The sequence below is a fragment of the Papilio xuthus genome, unplaced genomic scaffold (assembly GCF_000836235.2).
Source record: "Papilio xuthus unplaced genomic scaffold, Pxut_1.1 DF825928.1, whole genome shotgun sequence".
NCBI classification, from domain to species: domain Eukaryota; kingdom Metazoa; phylum Arthropoda; class Insecta; order Lepidoptera; family Papilionidae; genus Papilio; species Papilio xuthus.
The window spans coordinates 7,933,844-7,961,099 of record NW_013532721.1 but is presented as its reverse complement, the minus strand read 5'-3'; the positions used below and the strand labels follow the sequence as shown (position 1 = coordinate 7,961,099).

Sequence of the window (27,256 nt, the reverse complement as noted above, 5' to 3'; positions counted from 1 at the left end):
TTCGGAAGCACCCATCAAATTATCTCAAACATCTTAACAATAAGATGAAAGTTTATATTAAATCTTTGTTACAATTTTGTAGACATCTATTAAAATATTTCTAGATGTAACGTTTACTGCTCAGCTCGCCTACCTGTATAGTTTCAATAACATAGTTGTTAAAAAATTCCATAGACAACGCCGAGGGCGGAGCGATGTAACAGATATAATAAAACAAAGCACTCGCTCCTTACTATGCCGATGCATTATTCAATTAAGCTGATAACACTTAAGATGATTACCGCTAATAAAATTGTAATGTGTTGTTTCCGAGAGGAGGCGCGTGGGCCCGCGCCGGTGACCCTGCGCGGACCATGGAGGCGATGGCAATTGTCCAAAAATTCCAGAACTATCAAATAATTATCGTACCTGACCGCTAATCTTGTCAGAACGAACTCTCGATAGTGGCATTCGGTATTTTAGTAACCTGATAAAACAGCAAACATGGTTTACAGACCATGTTACAAAAATTACAGGTTTTCCAAAAGATCCAAATCTTCATGAAAACCTGACATAAATTAAGTGAAAAATGGAAATTGACTTATTAATGTTTGAAGTCTTCCCTTTACGATTTGGTACAATAGCACAACTACTTTTTAAGTATTAATTAATTAAATTATAATTAATATGAATTAATACAGAGTAGGTGATGATTTTAGTTTCATCGTTGATTCAATCTGTCCCCGGATTTTTAATACAAGAGCGGATATTAGTTACTTCGTGCGCCTGAGCCGCGAAATGAGATGACACATATCATAATTCGTACGATAACCGCTACAGCCGCCACCTTCAACCCTTTCACTGCCGCATGTACAAAAATAGTCTTATGTTTTTTTTGTACGTTTCATTGCAATAGAATGAATATAGACAAAAAGTTTGTTTTAAATGTTTATAGTTGATCATTAACCTCCTTTATGATAAAGAAGTCGTAATATTTCATATGAATTTTTTCAAGGTTTTTTGTTTATTTAGAAATATTGCACCAACAATAACAACACGTGTTACTCACAGCATGTGAATAAGAATTTCACCTTTACAGCGTAATCCATAGCAAGGTATGAATGACCCACTATCGCCGCCGCCGCCACCGCCGCAATGACTCACAAACATTGTGTAAATAAAGTAAGTAATCTATGTTGTACAACATCTATTCATTCAAATTGGAAACGCAAATAATGTTTTCATTCGCAACTTTTTACTTAATTTTATACGTTAATTTACAAAATCATAAATAAAATGATTCGTTCGTTTAATTTTATTGTAATTTTTTAAAATTAATTTAGATTACATAAATCCAATTTACAACATTCTTGTCTGTATAATGGCACCCCGAGTAAATTACAAACCACCCCTAGCCAATTAAAAGTTTGTCTAACAATTGGGATTGACAAAAAAAAATTAAATTCGGTATCGCACCCACGGGAGCAGAGAACGGTTAAGTGTCGGAGTTGTTGGACTTTAATAAAGCGATTAATTAAGTGCGGCGTCAGAACGGGAACGGGAGCGCAGTGCTGCGAGCGCGCGCGCCCCGGCACCATGCTACTTTATCCTCTGCTCGTGCTGCTGCTACTGGCGAGCGCCGCGTGCACGCGAACCTTCAACATCACACATCTAATCGTACCTGAGGTGGTCGCACCAGGCATCACCGACGTCGAGATAGAGTGCCGCTATGATGCCAATTTCACGCTGCTCAACTGGTTCAAGGGGCCCAACGAGTTCTTCCGCTACAAGCCAGGCGCCGCGCCTAGTACCCGGTCCTTTCCCATCCTCGGCGTTGGCCGCGTCGAGCTGATCGCGTGCGGTCCAGCGGCGTGTCGGCTGCGGCTCGGCGCCCTCACCGAGGAGGCGACAGGACTCTACAGGTGCGACATTGAGAGAGACGTGCCACCTTACAAATTCGAAACGCGAACCGCCTACATGGAGGTCCACGGCCACGAGCACAGGCGCCCACTGCTGGAGGGGCTCGCCGAGGAGTACGGCGACGAAGATGACATCCAGGCGTACTGCCGCGGCGCACCCGACGCTGAGATACGGTGGTACATCAACGGCCGCGAAATTGAAGAAATGAGAGGGTCACCGTCCTTGAAGAGACAAAGTTCGAGGCTGATATTCCAAGGTATTCCACCGGTTGTGACCGTCCAGTGCGCCGAGTTCAGATATGGCAAGTTATCGGGTTCGAAGGAAATGAAAGCGCGATGGATAGACCCAGCTAATAGTCAGAAGGACGAGAGAGCGCAGGAGCAAAGGAATAGTTCGCAAGTTCTCAGTATATCTGTAGCTGTTATTTTGCTTTTGTGTTTTATTTTACTATAGAAAGCTGTTGTGTTCAATTTTTATAGGGATTAGTATTATAGGAAGCCAAAGACATGTTCCTGTGAGAGATATGTATTTATATATTTTTAATAAATGAACGAGATTTACTTTTGGTTGGCTCAACATTGTGCCGCTATAAATTATAAATATAATTAAATAATATAAGTAAATTTATTGTCACGAACCTTGCCTCTCTTTATTTCTTCATTCACCATAATCTGAAATTTGTACTTGAAACTGAAAGACCGTGAAAGTTAGAAAACGAGAACTAGTAAATTTTTGTTCTTGCGTTTTTGTTCTATAATGCTCAAAATTATTAACCGTTGGTTTCTAAGACCAAAATCTCTGTATAAAGCATTTTGTCATTGCTGTCATTATATTTGACAAAACAAAGATAATATGATTTAAGCTAGGATTTTGGTCTCAGAGACCCACGACAACTTTAGTTGAAAAACTTAGATTTACTTAACTAAAGCTTCCGTACTACGTTAGCACGTTTTTCTCATCAATAAAAATATTTATTTTTCTTGAAATATTTACTCATTTTAATAACATCATGATTACTATGAATATTGTGAAATAATAGACACAAAATATATTTTCCAATTACTTACTCATTCAGCATCGTTCGCAATTGCATAACAGACCACGTAACGTAAGGTTAGTACCACGTTAACTTGCGTCAAAGTGCGAGGCTACAACAATCGCAAACTTTAGATTGACACTTCCAACTAGTGATTCCCAAAGTGGTCCAGATCGATCACCTGAGGTTCACGTTCACAGGAGACGGCGAGGGATCATGAAAGCGGGAAATTAAGTAAGGTGCTGAAGTTGATGAAAAAAAATACTCTAGCTATATCTATCAATAGTTTAAAGTAGAAAGTTCTGTTATATTTTTAATGTGATATAAGAAACAGTACGAAACAGTTAGGTTATTAGCAAGGCTAGACACTACTGATGATAAAATTTATCAATAAGGTGAATGGGTGTATAGTTGTTTGGTTGAAGGAATTTAAAAACGGCTCAATGGATTTCGATGAAATTGGGCATAAACATAGAACCATAATCTAGAAGAGCACATAGGCTACTTATAATGTTTTTTTTTAATCCGCGCGGTTAGAGTCGCGGACGACAGCTAGTTAAGTATCATATAATATTAAGCAATATATTTTATTTATCCTCATGTAAAATTTGCATGCTAATATTACATGATGATTAGCGTCGAGCTCATATTTCTAAAGGCAACTTTTAAAATGATTTGTCATCAAAGAAATCATAACATTTTCTAATTTAATGCAATGGTTGGTTTACAACAGGTAAAATAACATGGTGCAATTTAATTGGAAGACACCACCCATTTTTGCTTATGGCAATTTAAAGAATCGATTTTCTAAATCGATATTACAATGTTGCTTTAGATTTTTATAGCAAAAAAGTTTTTAAAGTCAAGTCTTAAGTAAGTACTAAAAAGTTGATAAAGCTGGTAAATTACAAATAAATGTTAACATTTACACACTTATGTTTATGGAAAGAGGTGTTTTACGCTGTTTGGCGCTATTGTAAACTGATCTTTTTACGACTTAATGAGGACTTCTCATATATTTATCTGTTCAACTATTACCTACAGCCATTTCTACAACTATTATTATACTATTTCTTCTTCTGAAGTTACAATTAACATAAAGGACGAATAATCGATTCATATTTTATATACTCTTTGAATCGATTCTTGATAAAATTCAATATATCAAAAAACTAGCAACACAGAACAAAAATGGCGGTCTTACATGACGCATGACGTGAAAATCCTTACAAAAGTGACAGGCTGACAAAGCGCATTGCGCAAAGCAGCAGAGTCGTGTGTGCATGATACACGGTTAAACATGTTAAAAACTTTTCCTGAAATTTTAGTTTTATGTTACATTCGGTGCCCAAATTGTTGTATAAGAACTGATATAATAAACTTTTCTCCTTCTTGATTAAGTGAGAAATATAGTTAAATAATAAATAGTGAATATATTTTTTGTTTGTGTAAGTCAGCTACGTTCCAAAATCAAGATGCCAAAAGGAAAGAAAAAGGGTAAATACGGTAAGTCCGCCCAATATTTTACATTATTTATAATAATGGTTATCGTTTTTCCTTTTTCTTTGATTAGTATCAAAATTGGAATTTGCCAGGAATGAGATCACGCGGCGACCTTGTGTTCGCAACTCAAGTCTGCACTAATGACAGTCCACGTACATATTTCACATTCGATTATAAATTCAACATCGTCCTAGCGTAGCAACCATATGTTTGTCGAGGTCTCGAAACCTTTGAGATAAGTTCCGCGTTTTGCAATCCGACGACGCAACTATTACTTTCGACATTTCATAACAACAAATGCACACACGTGTTGTGCTTGGCTTAAGTACCAATGGCTATAAGCGATTAGTGGCATTGATTATATTTTTATCTATCTCCAAACAAACGACCTGACCTTGATTTATTTACCTCGTAGATAAATTATGTAATTCATATCAGTACTGATCCATCAACACCTTATGCAAACATTTTAGGCATTTAGGGTAATCAAATTTTTACCAGAGTCTTCCATACGTTTTTAAATTGATAAACATTTATTTTTAATGTTTCACAAAGATTGTGTAATATTATCATTCAAAATAATAGATAAAATTGCATTGTTGTAGGTCATGGTTCAACATATGAACATTGCAGAATTTTAATTGTTAAATTATTTTTGTGACAATTATCAATTTTATATCCTTAAAATAGATGTACAGTTTATATGACCAGTATTGCTTTTTATTACCAATATTAACAGTTATGGATTGGTTGTTTTTTTTTTCTGTAACAAGAAACACTTAAGGCAAATTGCTATGACTAGTTAATAGTTGGCATATAAGAAATATATAAGCTCACTTTCAATTAATATTTACTACATAAATATAATGATTGAATCTTTAACATATTCCACCAACATTTCTGTAAAAATTAAACTTACCAGGCCAATTGGTGGCAATTTATATGTTAACTAATTAAAAAGGCATGCCATGAATAAAATTGTGAAGAACTGGTGTGTAATGGATAGGATAAAAGGTGTACTAATATTTTGTATGGAATAAATACAATAATATTTTTCGAAATATATTCTTACAGAACATAAAAGAACGGAGCAAGCATACTCTTCAGATGAAGATGCTGGTATAGATATGACCATAGACAACTGCTCGGAGATATCAGGCCAGTCTGACTTGAAGAGCAACCATGAAGATGCAGGTTTGTACTATAAAGTTATTCATATTTAGAGTGTTAATTGGTCACAAATATTTCCCCTTCTCTTCAATGTCCTCTTGGGTAGGCTCCAAGCCCCTCAGATGTATAGAGTTAGCTGATGATGATTATCATCATCAATGTCCTTATATTTGAATCTATTTATGAATTCGGTGAAAATGAAATAAGGATTTCACTGTTGAAAGCTTAAAGACTTGTTAATTATTGTTATATGAAATCTTTAATGTTTGCAGAAAACGATGTCCAAGAGAAATTAGAGGAGAAGGTGCTGGAGTTGATTGAGGCGTTGAACGCTCGAGCGAACGCGGCGCGCGCTGCGGCGCTGGTTTCCCTTCAAGGAGCACTGCAGCGTCGTTACCTGGCGGGCCTGCTGGCTAACCACCGCGCCACACTCGCAGATCACATCTCGCGCACGCTGCGCCGCGGCAGGGACGGAGAGCGCAGAGCCGCCGCTAATGTCGCACCACTACTAGCACTGCAGGTTGGTCACACCTAACAGATGTTAAGCATGAAGCCTGGGCGTCGCCAGAAGGGCATAGAGAAAAATTTAAAATATATATGAAAACAAATTCAAACAAGACAAAATTAATGGTAACCAAAGACCTAAACTAGACCATTGGCTGGCGATGGCCATGATAGAAACATTGTCTTGCCCACTACTCATGAATGCTTTGAATTTTATTGTAAAGTTACTTTGTTTTTTATGTGTTGTCTGTGGGACCCTCTTAAACACAGCAAAAATTCATCAAAAAAATATTTATTTAGCAATTTTATGCATATATTTTCCATCAAGTTTTAGCATTGTGGCATGATTGATATATTTGCAGATAGGTGAGGAGGGCACAGAAGAGTTCATGAAGGAGGTGCGGCCCGCACTGTTTGCCGCTTGCACAGACAAGTCTGCCTCGCTTGAAACTAGGACTGATGTGAGTACTTATAGTGCTATGCATATTTTATAGCGGCCCGAAGGATGCGCTCGCATTAAAAACGAGCTGCTGTAGTTTGAATCTACTACTAGGTACTAAAAGTGTCATTCTTAGGTATTGTCTTATTTCCTTGTGTATTGTTGAAAAAAAATTTTTTTTAAAGTCTTTTAAAGCTGCATGGCAAAGAAATTAAAATTAATTACTATTGTGTGTATTTTTAGTGCTGCTCATCTCTGGCTGTACTGTGCTACTTACTGGAGGATGACCTCACTGAGATTATCGAGATCCTTCGCATGTATGAGTCCATATTCAGCGGCAGCTATCTTAAAGTAAGTCATAAAATTGTCTTATTTAATATATATTATTGAAACCTGTAAATAAAAATATACAATTAACTATAAAACACATAAAAAAATAATTACTAAACTAACAGTAAAATGTTTAAATACAATGTAAATAAAGTCTTGGTTCCTAAATAGAAAAAATAATTTTAATATTTAATTTCAGCACTTTATTTAAAAGAATAAATCCATCATAATTGCTTTGAACATTGAAGTATCATGAGAAATACTTAAAAAACAATGTCATTCAAACCTGTTTAGGTAATGCTAAATGGATAGCAATTAACACATTGTAGTTGCGAGAATAGGAAAATTTTATCAAATATATCTATTATTTATAGTAAATTTTGTAATGCGTAGCAAAGGAACAAAAAAAAAACCAAGGAAAAATAATTCCATGTCATAAAATATCTTTAGTCCTTTTGTTATAAAAGTTTTCCATACTAAACGCAGCAATAAACATCCAAATATGTACCGTGTCACGTGACCGCTGTCGTCAGACATGACTCACACACGTAGCGTGTTCAAGGTCTGTCAAGTTCACTGCTCTTGGACAATTCTTCCCGTGTCGGATTTAAATATTCCTTTGTATACGACTCATGAATCATTTCATTTACTGAAGACTTTGCGATATTTACGATGAAAACAATAAATATGAAGATTATATATTCATATAATAGGATTTTTTTTCTTCTTCTCATTCTTTTGATAATTTCCATTATTCAAATTAATATTTTACACATTAAATTTTACATTTTATTTATTTATTGACATGGTAGACTTACAGCTAGAAAGCAATAATATTAAAATAGAGTTAACATACAGCTGTTTACAAGTGTACACTTATAGCATTGGCTTAACTTGAGGTTAAGGCAAATCACCTTACTGCTGACAAATAAAGTTATACGCCCCCCCCCTCTATCCCTTTCTTTCTCTTTCTCTCTCTCTCGTTGGTTGTATTGAGGTGTGAGCGTGTGTGTGAGTGTGTGTGTGTGCAGGGCGACAGCAGCGTGAAGGTGTCGGGCGCGGCGGTGGAGGAGGGGTTGTGGCACGCGGCGGCGCTGGACGGATGGGCGCTGCTGTTCGCGCTGGCGGAGCCCGCGCACGCCGCCGCCATGCTGCGCGCGCACCCGCCCTCGCCCGCCCGGCTGCTGCAGCTGCTGGAGGCCTGCAACCTCGAGGTCACTATTGTATTAACACCTTACTAATATTATAAATGCGAATGTTTGCTACAAGGTGTCTTCAGAACGGCTGCATGGATCACATAGGTTATTAATTAAGATGTCTTTTATACCGCCCGGACGGAGTCGCGGGCGACAGCTAGTTAGACGTAATTACAAAAACACTAATTTTATAGTCAGGGGCTAACATCAGTGTTATCCTTAACGATCATGGCTAGATATAGAAGTTTGGTTAAGACATTTTTTTATTGTTTACATGAGTAAGATATGTTTGAATAGATGGATTATCTTATGTAAAGAATGTGTAATGTGCAGGTGCGTATGGCGGCGGGCGGAGCGCTGGCGGTGGCTCACGAGCGGTCTGCGGAGGACGAGGTGTGGGCGGCGGGCGAGGCGGCGCTGCTGGCCCGCCTGGCACAGCTTGCGCGCGACCCCCACAAGTACCGCGCCAAGCGAGACCGCAAGCTGCAGCGCGCCACGTTCAGAGATATACTCAAGTACTTCGAGGTCTGTAATACGTACATACCTCTCACTAGTAACAAATAATATCTTTCACTTAGAAATTACTTTTACTTCAATGTAGGACACACAATGTTAATATTCAATTTCTTTGTCAATAACGTTTGCGCATCATGTAAATGACGTAATGTGTAATGACGTGTCTCTTTACTTCTTCGCCTAAGTAGGGGACAGACAGGCGGCTGGCCGTATAAATAAAGTTTTGTGTGCCGACCTTTTGTGAGGGAGATAATGACGGTCTATTTGTAAGATAGTGCAATGTTTGTACGTGCAGGAGGACGAGGTGCCCGAGCTGTCGGTGCGTGTGGGCAGCGAGGCGGTGGTGTGCGACACGTGGGGTGCGCGCGCCGCGTACGCCGCGCTGGCCGGCGCCCTGGGCGGCGGTCTGCGCGCCCTGGCCCCGCACTGCGCCCCGCTGCGACACGCCCTGGCCCTGCCCGCCTCCCCGCCCCTCGCACCACCGCCCACGAGACAGGACAAGCTGCAGCGGGTTAGAAAAATAATATTTTTTCATTCATTTTAATTTCAATTTATAATTGAATCACAGAAACGTACAGAATCTTTCTCAATATATTGATTTAGTAAGAGAAATCTACAGTAAAATTTTCGATTAAAAACAATAACTGTGCGATAAAATCATGGCAGTTATTAATTTAACATGAGTACAACAGTATTTGAATAATTTGATTGTGTTTTCACAGCATTTGCAGAACAACGCGGCGTGCAAGGCGCGGACACTCGCACGCAACAAGAGCCGCGACAAGCGCTCCGCCGCCCTCGCCCTCTAACCACACACACATACACACACACAGACTCGTAGCGGGCGGTTCGTTATTCTTTAATTATATAAAATATATGTTAATATATAAAATAGAGTCAAAACAAACATTTCAAGAAAAAATAATAAATAACTTAAAAAACTGTTCAAAAAAATGAAAACTAGGATATAAAATAAGAAACTAAGGGATTTTAATTTTGTATTAAACACAATTGGTACTTGGTATCAGAACCAAAGATGCTTATTTTTGTTGTTTATTTTAAATTGTGAGTTATAAAATGCTTATAAAAAATAGTATATTAGGCTGGATATCCTTGCTTTACTTAAGTTTGTTAAGAATGTGTGAAATTAAAAAAATATATAGAAAAATATAAGAACCGCCCGTCTATCTATCCCTCGACTTCATTTGGTTGGCTCAGAACATGTTACACATATCCCATATATTTAGATTTGTGAAATTTCTATTTGAAGATATCAGACGATGTAACATTGTCATATTTTAAATCAAATATACACACAGTTTCATTAACAAATTGTTAAACATTTTTATTTGATAAAATTGCGTGTATTTTGTGTAGTTGTATATGTATTGTATATACAAAGATTTTTCTTTATAATTATTAATATTTAGCTTCAACTTACTCCAACATATGGTGACTTGGTCGTGGACAAACTGACACAAGGAAAATTGTTGATAATGTTGCGTTGCTAAACGTTTTTGCTTGTTACTTTTAAAATCATTAATTGTATTTGTTGTCTGTGGCATAGATAATCGCAGACATATCAAATTTGACAGCTGTCAATGTCATCACTCGATGTGTTATTTGCCGCTATTTTTAGAATTTGTGCTTTTAGTATTAATTTTGATTTTCTTAGATTTAATATTATGTTGGACCGTTGTAACATAAATCACTTCATTTTATGTTAATTAGAAATTTAAAAAAATGTTGATTTATAATTTAATAGCCCAATTATACTAATAAATAGAATAATTATAGTTTTTATTTTATATATTGTATGCACAGACTAAAATATTCGATATATTCAAAAAGTCAAAATCACTAATCTGATGCCTGATTGATTCGTTCAAGAAATTTTTAACTAAATGACCGTTCCAATTAAAAAAAATATTAAACCTTTAAACGTCGGTTTCATTTCTAAAAATTCATTTTAATTTCACATTTTCATAAATAGAAAAATGTAATTATATCAGGTATCATTTAAATAATTTAGTTTGATTAAATCAAGTTCGGAGTAAGGAGTGTTTTTATGTTTTTGTAAAAGTCTTGTAAGTTTTACCACAGAATTTTATTGATAAAAAACTCATACAAAAGCATATTGTATCGACAATTTCTTTGAAAAACAGAGATGTCTTTTGTACGTGTGTTAAATAAAATTTATGGTTAACTGTATTCGTCTCTGAAACTTCTTTCTTCGGACGGTGCAAATTTTTCGGAATTCGTTATATAATTTGTTTCTCTATGAATATTATTTTGATTTGTATTCGTCACCGAGGCCGCCTCTATTGTACATTGACTAGACTATATGTGGGATGTTGAAATAATATTTATTATGAGAAAGAATTTTTTTTTATTTACCTAATACCTACTCTATTACTGCTAACTGCAAAGTGATGCCACACGATAGAAGAGTCAAGAGCACGGCATGTGGTATTAAAAAAATAAATAAAAAGTATAGCTACACTATAATTCAAGAAAGGCTAATAATATGTGGGGACGTAGCTTACAATTAGGAAACGGACATTGTATACTTTTCCGTGGGACGTGGTATACATTTTTTAATTCCTTGCGAACATGAGATAGAGAAATAAAACAACAATGTAAACACATGACTAGCTTTATTTTCAGACATATACGCTTTCACAGACGCATTCGCTTTCCTAACCAGCACTTTGCAAACACCGCAAACCCTTCGGACTGCACAAGATATGACATAAAAATTCTTCTTTACATATTATTATTTCAGACTTTAGAGGACATTCAGACAGACATACCTTAATTTGTTAATGAGTAAAATTATTATGTATGAAGCAAAAGGAATTCCTATGTATGGTGCAGTCCGAATCAATTCTTTATCAATAAAATCGCCACCTCCGCTCACCATAAGCTCATTTCCCTGACTGCAGCTGATTGACAATTACACAAAGACGATGCACAAAAAACTAAAAGCATTCAGAATAAGTTCTTTGGACGTAAGAAGTGTGACGTATTCTCATATCATTTAGGATTATTATTAACCATATGCATTTTGAAAAATACAGGATAAACATAAAACAGTAATACGACAATTTTAGCTACAGTCTGCCAGCACTTAACACGACTTCTATAATTCTAAGGATACATAGATTACACAACAGTTATCGAGTGAACGTCACTAGTGATACATAGATACGAAGATACATCTCAGACAACGCCGGACCTCTAGGACCCACTGACAACCTAAGACCTCGTTGATCATTCTGTTAGAACTAGAAATGAGGGTAGGGTATTTTTATTATGAGGTGAATTAGACAAGTAAGATGTTAAATTCGCAATGTTTTCTTTCTTTAGATCGTTTTTACATGTCTGTATTATATGGACACTATGTTGTATTGTTCGTTTCATTATATCAAAGTGACGTTCACATCGGCCTAACACCAACTTAAATCTAATACGATTACCAGAGACGACACAATTTGTATGAGCGCTCTCATCAATCAATTTTTGCGAAGACAATATGATGTTATTGGCATCGCCAATTACAATTGATAAGTATATATTTATATTTTTTTATTGTAACACCATAACTGGCGAATTAGAAAGCTAAGGAGAAATGAACACATTTAAAAGAACATGAAAAATTTTATCTATTAAAATTTCGTTTTTTAAATCCCATACTTAATTTTAAAATAAGTTTGCAACGAAAGCTGCTTATTTTAAGACAAGTGAAGTCTTCACTTCAATCTTTCTGTGATTGTTCTGTTCAATATTCTACAAATTCTGTCAATATGTATATATAATTTAGTAGTTATAAACACTAATAATTTATTTTAATAGAGAGCTGTGTGCCGGACGCGAGCAACGCCCGGCGCGTGGTATACAGTAGTAAGGCAACAACTAAGGCGGAGCAAACACTGCGTTTGTTACTCGATACAAAAATATACACCTTTAGGTACAGATTATAAATGTCAGTAAAGAAATTTTAGCGTAACTTCCTGTAGCGTACTTACGTATCAATCAATCTTTCCGTTACTTTCAAATTGTGAATCATATAATACATTCTGAAGAAATTCGAGAAGGTATTTCGACATTTATCTTAATCTTAAATATAATATACCTCATGCTATGCGAAACTTAGGTGTTAGCACAACTTCTCGTGCAATATACAATGAATATAATTTGCGGAAAGCGTTCACAACATCGATACTCCATCAACTTCAACTAACGACTAAACGAATGGATGTCACAACATTTACCAACACTTAGGCCTTTTACATGGCAACACCAATTGATTATCTGTATACAGTTTCCTCGATAAGAAATTTCGTAGAGAAACCAAACAAGTTTAAAGAAATCGATGAAATGATAACGCAACAGCAGCAATGATAGTAAGAAAATACACAAGTTCTAAAACAGTGGAATGTTTACATCAATAAGAAAATATTACCCTATACAAATATAGAGCGAATTTTATACCAAGCATTCTTTCTCAGTCAATATTTACAAACGCCTCAATGTTAATACAAATGTACGGATAATTTCCGTATGACTTTACTGGAGAAAGATAAATTTGGTAAAAAAAAGCACACTTGCTTTGAAACATCGCCACTTTGACAGAACTTACCATAGACAAATATGTCAATTAAGAAAATACAAAGGACGAAACTAATATTACCATTGTGCTTTCTTATATAAAATAATTACAATTATAGAATTAAAAATTCATCGCATCTTAAACATTTGTACAAATGGGTAAAGGAATAAAAATTGTGATGCAATTTACTTCAATAATATATTAATTATAAGAAGTAAACATCAAACATTTAGCAACTATACCTAAGCGTCTTAATATTAACGATAATCTTCATTAAAATAATAAACGTAGCGGCAACGCTTCGTATACATACATGAGCAACAAAACTTTTGGTAAGTGCAAATAATAATATTTTAGCGTTTCACAGAATAATACTTATGCTAAGAATGTGTATGTACAACATATTTTTAACAACATTGTATTGAAATAGTGCCCTGTATCCTCTACGTGTAAATTTATCTCGATACAACTCTCCTCTAAAACGGCAACACTTTACACTGGCCTCATTTTTTTTCTTGAATAAATATAAGATTTTTTTTCATTTTTTTTTATATTAACATACACTTACCAGTTACAGTAATATAGATAAGGTTTAAATGAAGCATAGTCGTATAGTCTTAATATTAAACATGCTAAATTCAATTCATATTTTTACTTTACAATATGTCGTAGTTGGAATAAATTGTTATTAATTAAAAAGAAAAGGTTCTTAAGTTCTACATGGCAACATTTATAGAGCATTAAGTGAACATATATTTGGCCAGACCCATTACAAAGTCGCTGTGACTAGACAAATGTTTGGAGGATGGCAACTCGTCAAACATTAAACGAACCATCATTTAAACAAATATTTCAACCAAAAATTTTTTGACTGGCAATTGCATGGCATCACTTATCCATAAACAAATGTATGTCATGTACATAGACATATATCTTATCATTATATACTAACATTTAACACACATCGATATTTAATCACAACACGTGGCGATACTATTCTATGCTGAAGATTAAAATATGTAACTCCTTTCATCTTCTTCCATGTTCGAAGCCAACTTTAGATTTGCTTAAGAGGACCTAAAACAAAAAAATATTCTTTCACTTGTGATTACCTTCGTCCCACATGTTTATCATATCAAAGCGGCAAAGGATAGCTGATGGCGCAATGTCTGCACTCGCCTAGTTGGTCTTGGCCTTCTTGACCTCTACGCCAACGTCGTCGTCGTCGTCATCATCGTCCGCCCACTCCCATTCCTGGTCCTGCTCCAGCTCCAGCTCCTGCTCCGGCTCCGGCTCCTGCTCCATCTCCTCCTCCTCGCCCTCGCCCTCGAGCTCCCCCTCGCGCGCCTCAATTAGCAGGTCGTCCTCCTCCTCCTCCTACATACGATGAGTCACTTTTAAAACATCTTTACGATACGTTACATAAATGATAGCAATGACAACAAGAGACAAGCGGGAGATCACTTCTTAAATATTAGGGAGTAAGAGTGAGTGAGAGTGGGGGAGAGAGTGAGAGAGAGAGAGAGAGACGGGTATAGTGACCAGTGCGCGCTGCATGACGGCGATCTGGGGCTGGCGCGTGTGCAGCGCGACGCGGCGCTCGATGAGGTAGGACACGTACTCGTCGTACAGCAGCCGGATCAGGTGGAAAGACCCGAAGGACGCCGCCGACCTGCGCACCACACCACACCACACATAACTATACTGAGCATCTGGAGGCATGGATCAGCCGAGGATTACGGAAGTATTGTAGCAAGTTGTACCTGAGCGTGAGCTCGCGTATGACGAGCGAGGAGTAGAAGGACCAGTCGAGCAGCAGACGGCGGGCGCGGGAGACGTAGTCGGGGCGGCGCTCGTGCACGGCGAGGGCGTTGCGCACGCAGCCGTCCAGCCAGTCCGCCCACTGCTCGAGCGTGGTGCTGCGCCCCAGGCTCGCCTGCAGAAGGATATACCGTATGGGCTCCCCGCGGGCCTCGATTATCCCGAGACTAGTTTTCTGGAATTGTCCAAAAAAAACGAAACTCCAAAAATATTACAAATATTAGCGCATACAAAAATAAATCCACCGCATTTGTAACATTTACAATTTGTCTGATTTGACATTTACATTCGCGTTTTATATTTTTCATTTTACATTTACATTTTAATGTTACGATTGCGGTGAATTTTTCAAATGTTAAAAAAATACATTTTACAAACTACGCCTATTTCTCTACGTTTCTAATGTTTTTTTTCTGCTGTACATTGTGAAACATACCTCTATATGAATCAATGGAATATGTTTACTGATACTGCCATCGATTAATGCGCAGATTACCTCACAAATGTATTATAATATGTACTAAATATCTACGTAATTACATTATATGTTATATGAAATGATGTTATATACATCGTTCTAATTCTGATAATGTGCACTTATTTACATTTTGTACAGAGATTCTACGCATATATATTTGAATACTATATACAACTTGCCTTACCAACGAGGCGAGTGGTTTATCAACACTTTTTAGCGAGATTTAACTTTATTTTCATCTTAAAAAAATTGCAACTTTCATTAGTTCGATGATATTTGTGTTATAAGCAATCAAATGTAATTTAAAGCTATCGCATGTAGCATGGTCAGCTCAGCTACAGAACAATCACAGCTTTGATAACTTCATATTCCAATAATCATTGCTTTTTTATGAATATTTTTCAGTACATTACATAATGTCCTTCTTGTTAAAATAAAATATAAAATATCCTTAATGTTAAAAATTATTTTTAGGTCAATTACTACTTTAACAATTCATTTTTGAGTTTTAATTATTCCATCCTTCTAATAAAATCCATGGTCGTCTTGTGCAAAGTCGCCCGTAATTTTGTGAAGGCGGCCATCTTGGATTTACATCGACACTGAATGTAGTCGCAGTATGCCAAGAGGTATGATAGCGATAAGGGAAGGAGTGTCGGTACCCACCTTGAAGTCATGCTCGAGGCTGCGCGCGCTGGAGGAGCCGCACGAGCACGCCCAGGCGGCCTGCTCGCGCACCACGCGGAAGTCCACGCGGTTCAGGTCCGCCAGCATCTGACGGGTGACACACACTTATCTTCAAATAACATTCTTCGCTGGATGTTTCAATTAAAGACATCCCTGGACCGGATCGGATCCCTCTGCATCATCAACTAAATAATGATAAAATAATGATTGCAATATAAAGTAAGTATTTAAATGTGAGTCAGTGCGTCACCGCGTCACCGCGTCACCTGCTCGATCTGTGTGTGGTTGACGAGCACGGCGCGCGCGGCCTGCGCCAGGTGGTTGAGCGAGGTGTAGCGGCGCAGCGCGGCGGCCAGCGCGGCGGCGGCGGCACCCTGCGCCCGCACCGCCTGCGCCGGCGCCCCGCTGCCGCCCGCCGACAGCGCGCCCTCCAGCAGCTTCGCGAAGTTGCGGATCGACTGCACCGTACAAACTTACACGTGGCGGCGATTCGCTTCGGCGGGATCGCATCACCATTAGTGACGAAATACAAGTATATACCTGCGTGAGGTGGGAGGGTATGGGATGCAGCACGTCGGGCAGCAGCAGGTCGACGGCGGCCTGGTGCAGCTGCAGGTCTGCGCGCAGCAGCCAGCGGGCGACGGCGCGACGCGCACACAGGCGCACCAGCAGGCGGCGACACAGCGCGCGCGGCCGCCGCCAGAACACGCGCCGCGCGCGCTCCACACCGCCGATGTCCAGCGCCGCCACCGCCGACAGCAGCTCCGCGCCGTGCTCGCTGCACCGCCACCACCGCGTGTTACACTACGCTACTCTACTCCACCCATGTCTATTCACCTACCAACTTCTTACTTTCGCATCTTTGACAGATTATTATCCTTGCTCCTGAGTCGATATAACAAAAATGACATACGTACCGGTGGTGCTTGCGCAGCGCGTCGAGCGCGGAGAGCGGTATGTCGGGGGGCAGCGAGGTGACGCGCAGCTCGGGCGGCTCGGGCGGCGACGGGCAGCCGAAGTACTGCCGGTGCGGCCCGCCCGCACCCTCCGCGCCCTCCACGCCCTCGCCCTCACCCGCCTGTCGCTCCTGCACACGACCATTGTATTACATCAAACCACTGTCTTATATGTCTCTGCATACATATAAATAAGTGCGTCACGAGCCTGCAGGTCGGTGTCCTGGTTGTCGCCATGCGAGGCGAGCGGCGAGTCGGCGCCGAGCTTGGCGCGGATACCGTAGTAGTGGTACTTGGAGTTGCCGCGCGTGCCGAGGCGGCGCGTGCGCAGGCCCACGAACACGGAGCGGATCAGCTTGCCGAACGAGGCCGCGTTCACCGGCTCCAGCCTGTGCGCCGCGCAGTGCCGCAGGTAGTGCGCGTACAGGCTCGACCGCGGCAGCGACACGCCTATACAGTACAGAGTCTCGTAATGCAATCAAAGTATTTAAAGCTCTCAAAAAGTCCCGAGCCGAGGAGAACAGGCTCGTTTATTTGCTATGTTACTTTTAGCATTGGACCGTGATATAAGGTGTTACCTTCGGCAGTCTCGTAGTGGTCGAGCAGCCACTGCACGGTGGCGGGCGGCATGCGGGCGGGCGCTGCGGGCGAGGCGGGTGCGTCCGGCTCGGCTGCGGCCACCGTGTTGCTCGTCGCGAACGTGAAGTCGCCACCCCACGCGCCCTCCGCCGCGCTCTCCACGCCCACGCCCACGCCTACGCCCACGCTAGCCACGCCGCCCACGTCCAGGCCCACGTTCTGCCCGTTGGCCACGTCCGCCACATTGTACACCGGGTACGTGCGCAGCTGCTCCCTGCACCGTAACACAACTGTTTAGACTAGACATTTTTTTCTGATATACGCGCTGATTGATTAATTTCGTCATCAAAATCATCAAAAAAGTGAACAAAAGGTATAAATCTTACATGTGAGGCTGATGACCTTGGGCGTACAGCTCCTGCGGCTCCATGTACTGCACGTGGTAGTTGACGCCATTGCCGCTCTCGCCTGCACATCCACCACACACGTTAACCTCAATAATCAACAACTCCATGCATGTCCCCTACAGACAGACTGACCACAGGATGAGATGAGCTTCAGCATTCCACGAGAGTGCCACGGTATCTATACTAAATTTTAAACATGCAAAATACACTTTTAACCACTTTCATGTTATGTTAATGTTCCAATTAAATGATTATTTAAGATTGTTAATATGATTAATTTCTTATTAGAACAAATAAGTTTAAGGAAAAATCCTTAAATATAATTTAAAATTATTTTAGTACAATAAAAAGAAAACGCTAATCTAAACCAATTGAATTATGAAACAGACTATTGTGAGAAATCCTTTACATGAAATAAAATTAAAGAAATAAACAAGGCCTCAATTAAGATTAAGATTATTGAAATTTTAAGTTATTTTTAGAACCATTGGAAGTTAAAAGTTTCAAGTAAAGCGAGCAACGGAAGAAATTCAACGTCTACTCTGGTCCCTGGTCTCCGGGCTGGATGTAGACCTCCTCAGAGCAAAGACAGGGTGAGGGCGCGACACTCACATGGGAACTCACAGAAACGGTAGCGAGGCACCTCCATACCGACGGACATCTCCCGGGCAACTCGCCTGCGGACGCCGGCACACCGCCCCGCGCCCCCGCTCCGCCTCGCCCTACCCCGCCACCTCACCCTACCCGCCATTGTCGCCACTTCACGACACAACAATCACCCCGCATTTTGATGTTTATATACTTACCTGAGATTAGTAATATACATATTTATATATTACTAAATTAAAGTACAAGGGGATCTTAAATGTTTGCTAGTATAGAACCTGTCGGAGGAAGCTGGAGCCACTACAACTAATAAAATGCCCTTTGTCATATCGAGAAATGATGTTCGATTCAGCCGTGCTCGTCTCAGATTGATAGATTTAAAGATTATAGATGTTTCAAACAACGTGCCGCTGATTACTTATGAATTTAAATAAGATTCCTACAATTTCAAACATGATGAAATGAAACAGGTGAAATTATTCTTACATCGTAAAACTGCCTACATAATTTTTTGTACAGGTGTTTGGATAATGGGAAGTCAAGAAAGTCATGTATAGGAAACTATCAACACGGCTATCAACTTCGACTATCGTGTTGGCAATAACATTATAATAGAACAGAAAGTGATGATCACAGAAGAAGTATCTTCATCAAGATACATAGCTAATTTTTACAGTGGTAGACGCCGGTAACAACACCTGTCTGTCAACCACGACCACACAAGACAAGCGGTTTGTAGATGTAATGCAATTGCAATTGTTTATGGCTAGCAATCGCTTCGCTATATCGACGTATTCAGGTGGCCGCATGCTCGTATACCACCTTATAATATGAAAAAAAATAAGAAACCACATAAAGTAAATAAAAGACCAAAGTTCCAGTTCCTTCAGACTGAATGAAAATGAAACTCATATTACCTTACTACAGCCAAAAAAAATCAATGGGACAAGTTAAAAAGAAAAACATCGTGTAATAAAATATGACAATGTAATTATTATCATTAAATTTTATATTAAAAATGAAAATTGTATCGTTATGTAAGATCACTTTATTGACAATACCTAGCATATTCCGATTTGATGTTAGCGAGTCGAGACACAATCGATGTTTGGGAGCACACAAGTGTACAACAATCGTACTCGTATATACTTTAGCTAACAACATAGGCAGCAGTAAAAGCGTCGTCCAATAAACCAGGCGGCACGCGTCATATCAAAGGTAAGCAGCGCAGGTGGACTATCGCATATCACAATAGACAATATCTTACGCACCCTTCACTACATCATTTGAGCGCATCCACCTGAATAATCCGATGGGGCATCACCAATTATTTGCTATTATTAAGATTTTTTTTCATCATTGCAACATTATTAATTCTGAACCTTATTTCGAACCCTGAAGTCTTAATTTACATTTGAATGTAGCGGTATAACAGGTGGGAGATAATCAGTGATATGAGACGTCAAGGGGTGAGATTTTGCGATGTATTTTTGTAATTGAAACATCAATGAGGGGCTTCCTCGGGAGCTGCTGAGCTGGGCCACTGTTTGTAACGATATCCGACATAATAATGAGCGATTACACTCTCCCTCGGCACGTGTGCCGTAGGTGTAGTCTAACAAGTGAAAGCTTTTGACAAGAAAAATCATGTAACATTTACCAAACTGAGAAAAAAATAGAGGATATTCCATCCGAAATATGGAAATAAACAAATATATTTTTATCATTGCAACCCTATAGAAATAAGTAAATTTTTAATTATAAAAACGAATAAAAAATATGCACATCGTTTCACACTGTTCTCTATTACCAAATAAGTACTTAAAAATAGCCTAGTAAAAACTTGTTGTTAGAAACTGCGTTAGATTCGTTACCAAAACCACCCGGCTGTTAAAAGTTAATGTTTTAAAATTAGTATACTTACATGAAATTGTTAATCATTTAGCTATAACAGACAAATTGTAAAAAAAACATGCAAAGCCCCAAGGAAGAATAAATGAAATAAAAAATAAAATAAAAAAAACAACTTGCTTTCTTCGTCGCTGGGAGCCTCCACCTTGAGTTGGCGAGTGTCATCTCTCTTCCATGCCCCGTCGACTGTGCCACAACACACAACATAAAACTTGTGCAACGGTGCGTACACACTAAGGGCAGCTAAAACCTTCGAGACATACAAGTAAGGCGATCTGCAAACTAACAAATGCTGCCACGAAAGCTTTACCTGCTGTCTAACTAGTTCTAACAGAACTAAGATTGATTCTTTTAATTTATATCGATTTCTTAACCATTTATAATAGACGTGAGAAAGGTACATTATCTTAGATCTGTTAAAATTGCTTAAAAAAACTACTTAAATAATTTTATACATGCACACATAAAAAGCAACTATACTTTTTCTTTTGCTTTAAAATTTTTCCATTTAAAAAAAACAGCAAGGTAGATACTGGACGTCAAAACAAAGATTTAAAAAACTATTATACATTAACAAGGCAATTCTGTTTGTAGTTGGCAACCTAAGCATGAAAGGAACTCCATGGTTAATTAAGAAAAAATTACATGGTTTGCACATTTTATGAGAAAGGACGAACGGAAGACAAGAGAAGTGTTTTGTATAAATATTGGGTATATTTCGAGGTGAAAAAATTAATGGATTACGTAAAAGACAAAAGAGTAACAACTGATATAACAAGGAGTGAAAACGATCGATTGATCTCCAGGTAAAAAGTCCAGGTTGGATGTCACATAGATAAAAAACCTAGCCACATTTACGATGTATGATTTGCAAATAAAATGAAAACATTTCACTATGAATAAGTAGGTGTAGCATGCTGTACGATTGTCATCATATCATAGTATCAACTCACTGGCTACAGTGATGTAGGTGTGCTGCGGGTCAGCGGTGGGGCTCGAGTGGCCAGAGCTGTCGCCGTTTATCTCCACCACCGTGCTCGACACCTGCGGAAGTTCCATTGTTGAACCTTTTTAGTTCCACTCTTAATAGGTATCGCCACTGACCTCTATTAAATAGACAGTTTATAAGGACCGGTGTTTTGTGCCACTTTCCGTGCCGGTCGGTAGCGGTTGCGAACTGTCATTTCTAAGCAATTACCTGCTGAATAGCGTGCTGCAGATGTATGGAGCTGGGCATCTCGGGTATGACGATGAGCTCGCGCACCGCCGTCGGTGAGTCCTCCCCGGCACCCGGGGCGGCGCCCTACAACACGTCATCGTTTGCGTTAAGTATTATTAACGATACAGTGGCAAAGAATGTTATAATAGGAGACAAATTAAATATAATTTACTTGCACAATGTCAACGCATAGGATATTGACGAGAACAAAGGCTGTATAAACACATATCCACAATCTTAGGCCAACTGTTCAAAGAATATATGTGGTAATTGTGTTTATTTGCATATTTGTTTGTACATATTTGGGTATACCTGAGCCGGAGCGGCGAGGCGCGCCGCCATGTCGGGCGAGGCAGGCGGCGAAGACTCCACCAGCACCTCGTCGCCCGCGCACTCGAAGTCTAAAGATAACAAACAACATACATTTTAAAAGACAACACTTTAGAGATGATAAGTGTCAGAAAAAACATGCCATGGAGATGAACTGCTCGTTATCCTTAACTCCTAGATTCTGCATAACCTAAACATGATAATATTACTAAACCCCCAAAAAACTGAATTCCTAATACACGCCTAAGTACTAAGCAAGCCGTCACTTCTATAACGAACAGCGCCGAAGTAACCCAGCTGGAGAGATAAACAATTTATGATCATACTCAAAGAATATTTAATGATAAGTGCAATTCAATAAATTATAATTTTTGTTTTTAATAAAGAAAAAAAATAGACCTATCTGGCAGATTTATAAATTACGTAACATTTAAATAAGACTGACTATTGTTCTAATGCTGACCAAAATATAAGTTATTGAAATAAATGTAGCTATAAAACAAATTAATTAAAAAATTACACCATACTTTACCCTAAAATAAGTAAAAAAAAATTTCAAATATTAAAAAAAAAAGTCAGAAAACCTTAATAAACATAATAAAAATGGAAATGAGCAAATTTTAACAAATGAGGAATTACACATTAGATTACAAACATACATTTTTCTGGTACAACATATTTTATATTTACTTTTTACAACCCTTTATGTTGGTGAAGTTACACCTTATTAATAAAAATCTCAATATTTAAGTACAGATAAGACTAATTAAAATATAAATAAAAGTAATAAGAACTGAATGTAATAATAATTGCATAACACTATCCCGGGTTGTGGAGATGTTATTGATCTGTGCGGAGGTCGGGGTGCGGAGAGTATCTAGGGAGGGTATCCCGGCAACACCTCATCCCTCCGAATCCCTTCTCTGCTCTTAACATAGCCTATATAAAACACTCACTTTCTAAATAAAACACATTTTCAAACGCCATCTCCGTCATTTTCAATAATTTAAACTTGCACAAGGAGCACTGTTTCACTACTGGTGTTCATTATGCTTCCACGGACAAATACTGACTAATATATTGATCAAACGGTTACTATGATACAGATTGCTGTGTATCTCTATCTGTAGTTTTGCTTTTTAATTTAGCTGTGGCCTGAGGTGAGTGTTGCGGTGCTGAGGGAGGGCAGGGGTGGGGAGGGCAGGTGGTGTCTCGCTTCACTGACCGCACCTGCTTTTAGTGTGCAATATGCTCTGTTGAACAACATTACCCTAGTGTTACTGATAACTGCTTTGCTCATTTACTATTATGTCATATTTGGTGTGTGTCAAATTGCATCTTTTATTATTTAAAGTATTAGGTATGTAACAGTAATAGTTGTTCACATTTTGTATTATTTTGTCAGCAAATCAGTTTGTATTATAGTTTAAATGGCAATATTTCAATTGAAAAATTTTAGAAAATGATTATTTTACAAAATCACACTGATTTAAGGTATATGGTTTATACAAGGGCTGGTTTTTTTGGAGAAACAAAGCAATTTAACATATGACTTAATTTATTAACATTGTAACATTTTCAGAGAATTTATTTATTTTAATATTAGACATTGAGTTAAGGTAAGGGACCGGGTGGGAGAGACGACGGTGTCAGGCACCGTTGTCCCGGCGCGACCCTCCCACTCACGGCTGATAAAGGTGATATACATAATCACACATTTCGGGACACAATCGAACGGCGCAGGGGGAACGCGTAGGACGTGTCCTACTTGTCTCGCTACATATTGCGCAGTTCTACCATGATCTACGTTCTATTGTATATTTAACAATTTCATTACCTTGTTTTCTCTCAGGATTTAAACGCATAAAATTAAGGACAATCTGCGATCCACACTAAGCTGTCAAACTTCCTATTACTCCGATATGAATTTGAACACTATAATATGATTAAAGTTTATTATTTTGGTAAAATCTCAAGAATATAATTTAATTTTAATAGTATTTCCAACAATTTTATGTAACACGTTAATCAGTGTTGTTGTCTGTAGCTACACCCGTTTCCTAGGCTACGGATCCGGGCCACTTCAGAATGCCTGAAAATTTGCTATCTCTGACAGAATACCAATAGGTGGCGCTGCAAACGAATCAATAGGGCAAAGAATTAAGCTCAAAAACGAAACGTACCAATACGATTCAAGGGTTTTCTTAATGCTTTAATTTTATAGACACAACTTAAAAAACACTCTTTAATACCTTTAAATTAAATGTCTATGCAGTAAACTCTTATACTTGATTACAATTATACATAATTTTTTGTCACTATATGATGTACACACTGCTTTTAACATATTTTTACATTACATACACATTTTATAGTGTCAACATGTAATATCAAAATTTTCTCAAGCATCATTGGCCACACAACACACACCTCTAGTTTTACAATAAAGAAAAATGGGTCTTCTAGGATTCTATGCCTAAACGCTTGTAATAAGTAAATAGCACTAAATCTATCCTAAAATCTAGATTATGAATAGTCATTATTGTTTAATCCAGTATAACCATCACCTTCTATGTCATCAGCTTCGAAAATTATCACAGGATTGGCCAGAGTACTATATTCAATTTTATTTTCCATAGTATTTCGTAAAGTACTTAAAAGTTTTTTTGGGTGACAAAAATATACAAATGATAGCACAGTATTTATCTCCTAGGTAATTAATTTATTTATCAACACTTAAAAGATCAGTGACATGATTTTATTAAAATATAAGATATAATGATAGTGTCTTCAATTTAAATGGCCATTTACATTTTATAAATGAAACCTTCTTAAGCATTATATAAACAAGAAGTTGAGAAAATACCATTTATTTTATTATTTAATATCGTAAAGGTATAACTATAGCTTAATTTTTTTCTTTACTAAATGAACGCCTATTTAAACTCTTAAAATCCACTGTAATTATTACCCACGAAAACATTATTGAATAAAATAGGATTTTTCGACGACTAAACATTAGATAAAAATGAAAATATTATTTTGCTATTTACTATTGCATATTATGTTACAATAATATTGATTTCATTGATTTCATTTATCTAGCTAGATATCAACTTCAAACTCAACTCAACTCAACGTCTTAACAAATGGTAACATTATATAATTCTACATTTTGTCCATAGACTAAGAATATCAACCTAGAATTGTCACTTCAATGTCAATTTGTGTCAATGTCATCGTCATATCATAATTTTGTAAACTTTATACAACGTGAAATAAAATTGATGAAAATTTAAGGAAAATAGAAAACTTCAAGAGATATTTACTGTAGGCAATCAAAATGAGAATTACTGTTAAAAAATTGCAGGGCGGGGAATGCATCTTAGAGGTAAGTAGATGTAACAACAATATTGATTTCTGGAATGTTACAGAATGTAATAGAATTGCCTATTTTAGATACTTCCAACCACAACAATAACGGAAATAAAGAAACAAGTGTTTGAAAAACTTGGTATTCCCGTAAAAGAACAAAAGTTACTGTTAGTAGGTAGAACACTAGCAGATGACCAAACTGTCGCCGGATATCCCGCCATCAAGGACGGATCAAAAATAAATCTAGTTGTTAAAAAACCTGAAGGACCAATTATTAATACAAAAGAACCCCTTAAAAAACCAGAGGAATCAGCCAAAATACCAGAAGTACCAGCACAAAAGCTTGATAGACCAATTAAAAAACCCAGAAGTTCCATTAAATATCCTGAAGATAGAGAGTCAAACCCTGTAGGTCTGTACAAAGTATCAAAAAAAATGTTTAAGAAACAAGGAATGAATGACACAGAGGCTGGAAATACTGCAAAGAAGTTACTCAGAGTAGTTGAAGATAAGTTTAACCAAATGTCATGGGATGATGTTGACAAATTATGTTTAGATTGTCTGCTGGATGAGAGGGGAGTGCGGCGACCCATTGTGGAAAAAGACCCAGACTGTGAAGATATATTGTGACCACTAATAAATATTGTTGTAAATATTGAATTGTGTTCTCGAGTTGTGATGTCTAAAAAGACTAAGACAAGAATGTATAATAGTTTTGTTGCATATGATTTGTGTGTAAATATATTTGAAAAGTTAAAACATTTGCATAATTAAATAGATAATATGCTGCATTCATTATTAATTTAACATTGATAAAGATAAGACTAAGGAAACTTTCAGCCATTACAATTATAAAAATACCAAATTAAAATGCAGTGAATCCAATTCTCTAACCCAATTATATGTATCTTTCTTCTATTCATATTAAGTTTTTGCCTGCCATTGTACTGATGTCAATTTGAACACTAGAGTGTGATACCATTTGTTAAAACATCTGTATTGAAACAGATTTAAAGATAATGAGAGGGACAATCTTTGTTAATATTATAAATGGGAAAGTTTAGATAGATGAAAGTTTGTTAGAATGTAACTCAAGAAGGCTCAAGAAATCTTGATGAAATTTGTTACTGATGTAAAACATAGTCTAGAAAAGCATATAGGATTGTTAATTAGATTTTTTAATTACATGTGAATGAAGTCGTGATTGATAGCTAATATGATAGTTATACAAGTGTTTTTACAATAGAAGTTGATAGTTAACAAGCTACCAACTATATTTATAGCCAATAGCAAATATGTAGTTATATTTTGCTAAAGTTTCTACTTAATGAGTTAATTTTAGTGTTTGAATGGGATTGATTCTAGCAATATGTGTATTATAAATTAATTTAATACAATAAAGTAATAATAAGTATTTTGCTTATTAATTAAAACTAAGTTTATGATTTTTTTTTCAAACCTAGAGGATAACGTTACAGGTAAAACAAGTTGTAGTTAAAAATAGAAACGGGAAAAAAGTAAACAACAATTACACCTTTCATCATTTATTAATCTAATTATTATTAATAAAAATAATAATTATATAGTGATTATACATCATTGTTTTTTGTCATAACTACTTATAATAAAGTACATTTTCATGGCAAGCATACACGCTGACAACACTCCACAGTTAAATGCAT

General features: G+C 37.5%; 4 protein-coding genes across 4 annotated transcripts; 3 read left to right on the top strand and 1 right to left on the bottom strand.

The window, feature by feature from the left end:
• The first annotated feature begins 1,125 nt into the window (after positions 1 to 1,125).
• On the top strand, positions 1,126 to 2,553 carry LOC106125190 (uncharacterized). The gene is made up of 2 exons (XM_013322294.1): positions 1,126 to 1,161; positions 1,519 to 2,553. The coding sequence occupies exons 1-2, from the start codon at positions 1,135 to 1,137 to the stop codon at positions 2,350 to 2,352; spliced, it is 861 nt and encodes a 286-aa protein (XP_013177748.1). The 5' UTR covers positions 1,126 to 1,134; the 3' UTR covers positions 2,353 to 2,553.
• Positions 2,554 to 4,170: 1,617 nt separating this feature from the next.
• On the top strand, positions 4,171 to 9,519 carry Ifrd1 (Interferon-related developmental regulator 1). Its single transcript, XM_013322689.1, has 9 exons — positions 4,171 to 4,441; positions 5,513 to 5,632; positions 5,881 to 6,128; positions 6,475 to 6,573; positions 6,795 to 6,902; positions 7,913 to 8,095; positions 8,411 to 8,602; positions 8,889 to 9,104; positions 9,316 to 9,519. Exons 1-9 carry the CDS (start codon positions 4,411 to 4,413, stop codon positions 9,400 to 9,402), a joined length of 1,284 nt encoding a protein of 427 aa, XP_013178143.1. The 5' UTR covers positions 4,171 to 4,410; the 3' UTR covers positions 9,403 to 9,519.
• Positions 9,520 to 14,384: 4,865 nt separating this feature from the next.
• Positions 14,385 to 24,882, bottom strand: Rfx (regulatory transcription factor Rfx). Its single transcript, XM_013322179.1, has 15 exons — positions 24,767 to 24,882; positions 22,182 to 22,270; positions 21,849 to 21,953; positions 21,604 to 21,694; positions 20,771 to 20,836; positions 18,113 to 18,194; positions 17,726 to 18,000; positions 17,356 to 17,597; positions 17,109 to 17,278; positions 16,732 to 16,969; positions 16,458 to 16,649; positions 16,171 to 16,278; positions 14,969 to 15,201; positions 14,748 to 14,877; positions 14,385 to 14,582 (listed from the first exon to the last, which is right to left on the bottom strand). The coding sequence occupies exons 1-15, from the start codon at positions 24,834 to 24,836 to the stop codon at positions 14,385 to 14,387; spliced, it is 2,289 nt and encodes a 762-aa protein (XP_013177633.1). The 5' UTR covers positions 24,837 to 24,882.
• Positions 24,883 to 25,405: 523 nt separating this feature from the next.
• On the top strand, positions 25,406 to 26,659 carry LOC106125150 (ubiquitin-like protein 4A). The gene is made up of 2 exons (XM_013322236.1): positions 25,406 to 25,590; positions 25,659 to 26,659. The coding sequence occupies exons 1-2, from the start codon at positions 25,543 to 25,545 to the stop codon at positions 26,202 to 26,204; spliced, it is 594 nt and encodes a 197-aa protein (XP_013177690.1). The 5' UTR covers positions 25,406 to 25,542; the 3' UTR covers positions 26,205 to 26,659.
• The last annotated feature ends 597 nt before the right edge of the window (positions 26,660 to 27,256 follow it).

Excerpts from the sequence above, each read along its gene's own strand:
- LOC106125190 (XM_013322294.1), top strand. The coding sequence starts at position 1,135 with ATGACTCACAAACATTGTGTAAATAAA. Across the intron at positions 1,162-1,518 it reads ACAAACATTGTGTAAATAAA|TGCGGCGTCAGAACGGGAAC; the intron begins GTAAGTAATCTA and ends CGATTAATTAAG.
- Ifrd1 (XM_013322689.1), top strand. The coding sequence starts at position 4,411 with ATGCCAAAAGGAAAGAAAAAGGGTAAATACG. Across the intron at positions 6,129-6,474 it reads CACCACTACTAGCACTGCAG|ATAGGTGAGGAGGGCACAGA; the intron begins GTTGGTCACACC and ends ATATATTTGCAG. Across the intron at positions 6,574-6,794 it reads CGCTTGAAACTAGGACTGAT|TGCTGCTCATCTCTGGCTGT; the intron begins GTGAGTACTTAT and ends GTGTATTTTTAG.
- Rfx (XM_013322179.1), bottom strand. The coding sequence starts at position 24,836 with ATGGAAAATAAAATTGAATATAGTACTCTGGCCAATCCTGTGATAATT. Across the intron at positions 18,195-20,770 it reads GGCTCCCAGCGACGAAGAAA|GCGAGAGCGGCAATGGCGTC; the intron begins GCAAGTTGTTTT and ends GTGGATGTGCAG. Across the intron at positions 17,279-17,355 it reads ACCAGGACACCGACCTGCAG|GAGCGACAGGCGGGTGAGGG; the intron begins GCTCGTGACGCA and ends GGTCGTGTGCAG.
- LOC106125150 (XM_013322236.1), top strand. The coding sequence starts at position 25,543 with ATGAGAATTACTGTTAAAAAATTGCAGGGCGGGGAATGCATCTTAGAG. Across the intron at positions 25,591-25,658 it reads GCGGGGAATGCATCTTAGAG|ATACTTCCAACCACAACAAT; the intron begins GTAAGTAGATGT and ends TGCCTATTTTAG.